Source organism: Anolis sagrei, chromosome 2, assembly GCF_037176765.1.
Source record: "Anolis sagrei isolate rAnoSag1 chromosome 2, rAnoSag1.mat, whole genome shotgun sequence".
NCBI lineage: Eukaryota > Metazoa > Chordata > Lepidosauria > Squamata > Dactyloidae > Anolis > Anolis sagrei.
In genome coordinates, this window is record NC_090022.1 from 298144259 (window position 1) to 298152402 (window position 8144).

General features: G+C 45.3%; 1 protein-coding gene across 1 annotated transcript in view; it reads left to right on the forward strand.

Moving 5' to 3' along the window:
- The window catches only part of UBAP1 (ubiquitin associated protein 1), a 50089-nt gene extending 43252 nt beyond the window's left edge, over positions 1–6837 (forward strand). Inside the window, exons 6-7 of the mRNA XM_060761172.2 lie at positions 985–1086; positions 5505–6837. Coding sequence (XP_060617155.2) covers positions 985–1086; positions 5505–5645 — 243 coding nt within the window. The 3' untranslated portion in view covers positions 5646–6837. The remainder of the gene's footprint in view (positions 1–984; positions 1087–5504) is intronic.
- Positions 6838–8144: the final 1307 nt, after the last annotated feature.

Consider the following 8144-nt stretch of genomic DNA (forward strand, 5'->3'; position numbering starts at 1 on the left):
ATAGCTCAAAATAAGTTTTATTTATCACAAAGTCATTTCTTCAAAGCAATGAGCTGGAAAACTTTAGAGGGGAGAAGGAAAACATACATTACAGTCTCAATTAGCCCTGGGTCCAAGGGGTTTGAAGCTGGGAAGCCTCACCAAGTTTCCTCTTTCCTCAATGGCTGTGAATGCCGGAGCAAACCACAACCCCAGTTCAGATGGCCTATGTCTTGAAGATTCAGGATCTTCCTTTGGTGCCAAAAGAACCGGCTTGAAGGCACCTGGGTCTCCTCAATAATTGTTCAGGACGATCTGAACATAAAGCATGAGTCCCAGGGGTAAAAGACCTCAGAACTGGTGCTAAGAGGTAACTTAAATCAGGGTCTTTTAGAATCAAGTCTCTTACTGACGTCCATCTGGTACGAACTCTGAAGGCAGAATGAAGAGAAAAAGGAAGTTCTCCCCTCTTGCAGGAAGAGGTGGAGCCAAACAGTACTGATTGACAGCTACAAGCAGCCAATCCACACAATTATACATAAGCAGTGTAAAAAGGGGCAGGATTAAGCATGATACAACAGTTTAAGTCTAACAACTAACAGTTCTATACATAGGTGTCGCCACTCGCGCCGTCACACCCACATAGCCCAATAAAACCTAAAATTCATCCTGGTCTCATTGTTGGATGATAGTTTATCTATGACACGATGCACTGGAGATGCCTAGTTTAATATTTGTCCATTACCTGGTGCTCTATAAATTTGTAGTATTTTCATGCTAGCAGTGTATTCATCAGCTTTATCACATCAGGATGCTTTTCCAACTCAAAGGAATTCTTGTGTTGGGCATGAAATGTTCTCCCTGACTTTTCCTGTGGAGGATTTGTCAACAAGAAGCTCCTGATAGGCTTAGTTCGGGCAGATTAGCCAAGGAAATGCATGCCTGACTGGATTATCCCTACAGAGCGAGTGCCTCGGTTCATCTCCGGCCTGTTCCTCCTCATAGGTTCTAGACTACCTTTTTGTCCATGGGCAGTTCTGCGAGAAAGGCTTCGATCCGCTCCTTGTGGAGGCTGCGCTCGAAATGTATCAGTGTTCGGAAGAGAAGGTGAGTACCCAGTGTTTTATATGAGCTTATGGTGGGAAATGGGAAGGAACAATACTTAAGATGGCAAGGTTTTAAAAAGGTGCATCTGAGATAAGAGCAGACAGACAAAAGTTACTTAACTTTCCCTAATCCTGGCTCTCATGTCTCTGTATCAGGTGTCTTGAGGCAGAGAGAAGCCTCATAGTTTGCTTCCTTCTCAAACTAAAAGGGAACAAAACACTAAGCCTTTGGGAAGAAAAGGGAAATGGTCTCTTCATGCAGCCAGGAAGCAAAACATCTTGAATTACATCAGTGTTTCTCAACCTGGGGGTCGAGACCCCTGGGGGGGGTCAAGAGAGGGTGTCAGAGGGGTCACCAAAGACCATCACAGTATTTTCTTTTGGTCATGGGGATTCTGTGTGGGAAGTTTGGCCAATTCTATTGTTGGTACGGTTCAGAATAATCTTTGATTATAGATGAACTATAAATCCCAGCAACTACAACTCCTAAATGTCAAGACCTGTTTTCCTCTAACTCCACCAGTGTTCACGTTTGTTCATATTGAGTACTTGTGCCAAGTTTGGTCCAGATCCGTCATTGTCTGAGTCCACAATGCTCTCTGGATGTAGGTGAACTGCAACTCCCAAACTCAAAGTCAATGCCCACTAAACTCTTCCAGTATTTTCTGTTGCTCATGGGAGTCATGTGTGCCAAGATTGGTTCAATTCCATCATTGTTGGAGTACCGAATGCTCTTTGATTGTAAGTGAACTATAAATCCCAGCAACTACAACTCCCAAATTTGGATGTATCGGGTATTTGTGCCCAATTTGGTCCAGTGAATGATAATCCATCCTGCATATCAGATACTGACATTAGAATTCAGAACAGTAGCAAAATCACAGTTATGAAGTAGTAATGAAAATAATGTTATGGTTGGGGGTCAACACAACCTGAGGAACTCTATTAAGGGGTCGCGGCATTCGGAAGGTTGAGAAACACTGAATTACATAGATCTAGGAAACAGAAGTGAAGGCAAGACAACAGGATCCCATCTGTCTCTAACTGCTTCACTTCCACTGCTTAAGGCAGAACTTTCCAAAATATTACGTACATGTTTGGTGTCACACTTTTTAAGCATGCATAATTCATAAGAATATTTATTGATTGATTTTCCGCCCTATCTCCCTGGAGGGACGCAGGGTGGATTCCAAACATAAAAGGCAAGCATTCAATGCCCAGACACAACAAGCAATACACCCATAGGTAATTCATGACATGGTAATTCCATTTTACTGGCAAACTGGAGATTAAGCCAACCCCTTCTAAGAGAGATGGACACATACATCTATATGAATAAAAATGTAATGTTCGTTTGTGGGTTTAACATAATGCAAAAAACACTGGACGAATTCACACCAAATTTGGACACAATACACCTATCGGGCCAACGAGTGACCATCACTCACAAAAATACTGAAAAGCAGAGCAGAAGAGACTTAAAAAGCCAAAAAATATTTAAAAAATACATTACAACGCATGCACAAAACCACATATATACACAAACATACATATATACACATATACACAAATACACACAAACATATATGCATATATACACACACAAAACACATACACAGAAAGGGGGAAGGAAGGGAGGAGAGAAGGAGGGAGAGAAAGAGGGAAAGAAGGTGGAATGGAGAGAAGGAAGGAAAGAGTGGCTTCAAACTACAAGAGAGGAGATTCCATCTGAACATTAGGAAGAACTTCCTGACTGTGAGAGCCGTTCAGCAGTGGAACTCTCTGCCCCGGAGTGTGGTGGAGGCTCCTTCTTTGGAAGCTTTTAAACAGATGCTGGATGGCCATCTGTCAGGGGTGATTTGAATGCAATATTCCTGCTTCTTGGCAGAATGGGGTTGGACTGGATGGCCCAGGAGGTCTCTTCCAACGTTTTGATTCTATGATTCTATGAAAGGTAGAGAAGGAAAGAAGGAAATAAAAAAGTGAAAGAAGGAAAGAAAGAGGGAGGGAGGGAAGGAACCAAAGAGCAAAGGAAGGGAGGAAAGAAAAAGGTAGAGAAGGAAGAAAGAAGAAGGGAAAGAAAAAGAGGGGGAAGGAAGGAAAGAGGGAGGGAAGGAAGGAGAGAAAGAGGGAGGGAAGCTTGGCCACAGCAACGCGTGGCGGGTACAGCTAGTAAATTATAATAACATGCATGGGGACAGCATGTCTCATGAAAACATTTCATTTATATATATTTTAAAATACTTGATATGTTGCTTATTTCTCATACGCTCATGGGTGTCACTCTGCAGCTGACACACTAAAGCAGTGCTTCTCAACCCTTTTTTGACCAGGGGCCACTCTCCAAAATTGAGTCCCCCTAGGGGTGAGAAAAGCAGTATAGAAATATTGAAAAATAAATAAATAGTACCAAAAGGGTTACAAATCCGTGGTTGTTGTAGGTTTTTTCGGGCTATATGGCCATGGTCTAGAGGCATTCTGTCCTGATGTTTCGCCTACATCTATGGCAAGCATCCTCAGAGGATGCTTGCCATAGATGCAGGCGAAACATCAGGAGAGAATGCCTCTAGACCATGGCCATATAGCCCGAAAAAACCTACAACAACCCAGTGATTCCGGCCATGAAAGCCTTCGACAATACAATGGTTACGAATCCGGTTTTGGTCAACTTTAGTTTCAGTTTGGTTATTTGGGGCGTTCATTCACAAAACTGCATTGGATAGACCACATCAGCTGTAGTTTCTGATACAGAACATGTGCCATCCAGTGGTTACAATCTGCTCACCCATAGAAAAACCATATTGAATAAGCCTCGGAACTATAAGAGGGTTTTGCGAAACCAATAGCTCTTGTTGCAACGGTGTAGTAACAGTCAGTCTGCGGACCATATTTTAGTTCTTGGGGACCACTGGTAGTCCACGGACCACAGGTTGGGAACCACTGCACTAAAGAGTCACAGCACAGAGTTTGGAAAGCTCTGATTTAATGCTTTCCTTTTGTGCAGAGGGGAAGAATATAAATTCTTACATAAACTTGGCTTGAAAGCTCCGAAGTGGCTCTCATTGTAAAGGAAGGCCTAACTTGGCTTTGCAGAAACCTGGGCCACCTTTCTTCTTAATCGAGTCTCCACTTGGAATTCTTCTAATAGGCCGTGACTGGAGGTTGAGGGTGAATCCAGCAAAGACGGAGGTCCTATGGCTGGGTCGATTGGGCAGTGGGGACATCCAGCTGCCCACCCTGGATGGTGAGGCGCTACGCCCGACATCGTTGACAAATAGTCTGGGAGTCCTTTCGGACCCTCTGCTGATGATGGAGGCCCAGGTCTCCGCCGTCAGCAGAACCGCCTTCTTTCACCTGCGGCAGGCTAGACAGCTGGCCCCCTCCCTGTCCAGGGACGATCTCGCTACGGTGATCCAGGCCACAGTCATCTCCAGACTGGACTACTGTAACGCCCTCTACATTGGCCTTCCTCTGTCGGTGATCCGGAAGCTCAAGTTGGTACAAAATGCAGCTGCTCGGCTTCTTGCGGGAATTCCGATGAGATGCCACATAACACCAATCTTACTACAGCTGCATTGGTTACCAATTGAGCACCGGATCACTTTCAAAGGGATGGTACTCACCTTGAAGGCCTGGCATGGTCTGGGGCTGATGTACCTGAGGGAACGCCTCACCCCCTCCCAACCCCAGAGATCCCTCCGTTCTGAGGACCAAGATCTATTGGAAATTCCCAGTGTGAAGAGCTTGCGTCTAACAGCAACGAGACGCAGAGCCTTCACAGCAGTGGCACCATCGCTCTGGAATACTCTGCCACCTGAAGTCCGTGCCTTGCGGGACTTGTCAGCTTTCCGCAGGGCATGTAAGACATATCTGTTTTGACAGGTTTTTCATGTTTGATATTGCTCTTTTTAAATTGTTTTAAATTGTTTTTAAATTGTGTTAGATTTCAGCCTGTTCTTGTAAGCCGCTCCGAGCCCCAGGGGAGTGGCGGCAGATAAGTTCCTGACTGTGAGAGCCGTTCAGCAGTGGAACTCTCTGCCCTGGAGTGTGGTGGAGGCTCCTTCTTTGGAATCTTTTAAGCAGAGGCTGGATGGCCATCTGTCAGGGGTGATTTGAATGCAATATTCCTGCTTATTGGCAGAATGGGGTTGGACTGGATGGCCCATGAGGTCTCTTCCAACTCTTTGATTCTATGATTCTATGATAAGTTCAAATAATAAATAAATAAATAAAAAATAATAAATTCTTGTTTAATGATTTATGTTACAATTGTTTTTAATTGCCCTATGCTTGTCTCGTGATGTTTTGTATTGTTGTTGTTCACCGCTTTGAGTCGCCTGAGGGCTGAGAAAAGCGGTATATAAATAAAGTAAGTAAATAAATAAATTCTCTTTGTTTCTCTCTCTCTCTCTCTCGCAGACAACAGAACTTCTCCAGCTCATGAGTAAATTTAAAGAAATGGGCTTTGAACTGAAAGACATTAAAGAGGTATTGCTATTACACAACAATGACCAGGACAATGCACTGGAAGACCTCATGACCCGGGCGGGGGCCAGTTGAAGAAGGCTGAAGGGAGCCCGCTCCTCGCCCGGCCATCCGGACCCTGGCCCTCCTCGCCGTGGGGCTCTCTGTCTCTCTGTAGCCATTTGGGGAGGGGCAGCAGACCCCCAGGTGACCAACAAAGGTGGGAGGCACTCCATTGGCGTCTCTCCGTTCTGCCATTCCCCCGGAGAGAGTCCCATCTGCTTTCTTCAATTACAATTTAAGTGTCCTTTCCTCCCCCCCTTCCCTCTTTTGATTTCGACTAGGCCACGGGAAATCTTGACTGGAGCTGTACATAGTCAGGCCAAGGCTAGTGGTCTCCTCCCTCTCCCCCCAAATCTTGCACTGGACTTGCCCCGTTTTGGAAATGAACTACGCTTTGGTTCTTTGAAGCTGCTTTCGTTTGTGTGTGTCTGCCTGGACTGAAAACGTGGGACTTCCTGGTTGAGAGCAACAGGAATCTGGAAGTGTTTATGGGGCGGATGGGGAAAAAGTAGGGGGGCGTCTCTGGTCGAAGGGTAGTGCGCAATATAGTGCAACACTGGTTCCGAAACTGCCGCTATGCATATTAAGAGAGAAGCCTTACGGTGGACCCTTTTCTCCCTGATGTTAGTTCTGGTCTGGGCTGCCCCACACTCCTCTGAGTAGGTGAACCCAGGTGTCAGAACAGGTAAGCTGTGAACCCTGTTTAGATCCCCTCAAACACTGATTTTGAAACCCTGGGGAGTATGCTTTCTTTCTATCGCAGGCTTGGGCAAACTTGGGCCCTCCAGGTGTTTTGGACTTCAACTCCCACAATTCCTAACAGCCGGTAGGCTGTTAGGAATTGTGGGAGTTGAAGTCCAAAACACCTGGAGGGCCCAAGTTTGCCCAGGCCTGAATTATAAACAGAGACCCTTCTGAAAAACCAGCCAATCATACAGTGTGAAATTGGAAATCGTTATCTTTCAAAACACTTTCTTTTCATTGCATTGGTTCCATCTTTTTTTCCCCCACACTGCTATAGTTACATTAATCTATTAACATCTAGCGATAGGAATCAAGACTTTTTTTTGGTTTGGTTTTGATAGTAAAAAAAAATTGTATTATGTTGTACATGGTTAAAGATGTAAATACATAAAAAAATTATAAGCAGTCCTGATGATCTTTGGAGTAATTTGCTAAGTATTTTGGTTCTGCAGAAGGAGACTAATAAAAACTTTAAAACGTTTCTCGGTTTCCTGCTCTGGGGCTTAATAGCGAAAAGAAATGCCTGAGTATTTTATTTATCGTGTCAGGGGCAACCAGACCATTGTATTACATTTCTAACATAACAAAACAAACAAACAGATAAACAAAGCACAAAGCGTGTAAACTTGGTAGGTTATTAAATGTCCATTGACCAGTATCTGGCCCCTTGGAGTGCCTCTGGTGTTGCTGCAAGAAGGTCCTCCCTTGTGCATGTGGCGGGCTCAGGGTGCATTGCAGCAGGTGGTCAGTGGTTTGCTCCTCTCCACACTCGCATGTCGAGGATTCCACTTTGTGGCCCCATTTCTTGAGGTTGGCTCTGCATCTCGTGGTGCCAGAGCGCAGTCTGTTCAGCGCCTTCCAAGTTGTCCTGTCTTCTGTGTGCCCGGGGGGGGGGGGGGGGTGGGGGGGTGGGAGTCTCTCGTTTCGTATCAACTATTGGTTGAGGTTCTGGGTTTGAGCCTGCCACTTTTGGACTCTCGCTTGCTGAGGTGTTCCGGCAAGCGTCTCTGTAGATCTTAGAAAACTATTTCTAGATTTAAGTCGTTGACATCCCGGCTGATACCCAAACAGGGGATGAGCTGGAGATATCACTGCTACTTCCCGGCGGATGTCAAGTGGTGCAATACCAGCGAAACAGTGTCATTTCTCCAGTGGTGTAGGGTGCAGACTCCCTGTGATAATGCGGCATGTCTCATTAAGAGCCACATCCACTGTTTTAGTGTGGTGAGATGTGTTCCACACTGGGCATGCGTACTCTGCAGCAAAGTAGCATAGCGCCAGGGCAGATGTCTTCACTGTGTCTGGTTGTGATTCCCAGGTTGTGCCAGTCAGCTTTCGTATGATATTGTTTCTAGCGCCCACTTTTTGCTTGATGTTCAGGCAGTGCTTCTTGTAGGTCCAGAGTGACTCCCAGGTACTTGGGTGTGCTGCAATGCTCCAGTGGGATTCCTTCCCAGGTAATCCTCAGAGCTTGGGATGCTTGTTTGTTCTTAAGGTGAAATGCACATGTCCGTGTTTTAGGTGGGTTAGGGATCAGCTGGTTTTCCCTGTAATAGGCAGTAAGAGCACCTAGAGTATGAAATAGAGTGAATTAAATCCATCATAGCCAAAGTATTTTCTGTAAGTGTCCCAATGCTAGGTTCGGTGGTCGTTTTTCGAGCTCCCATTGGCATGTTGAAAATGCTATTTCTGGGGGTCTTGCATGGTTCTCTACAGACTTTATCTGAGAACAGCTACTCAAAATCCTAATCCATTTGGGCAGAACATCCCCAAAGTGTGTCAACATCC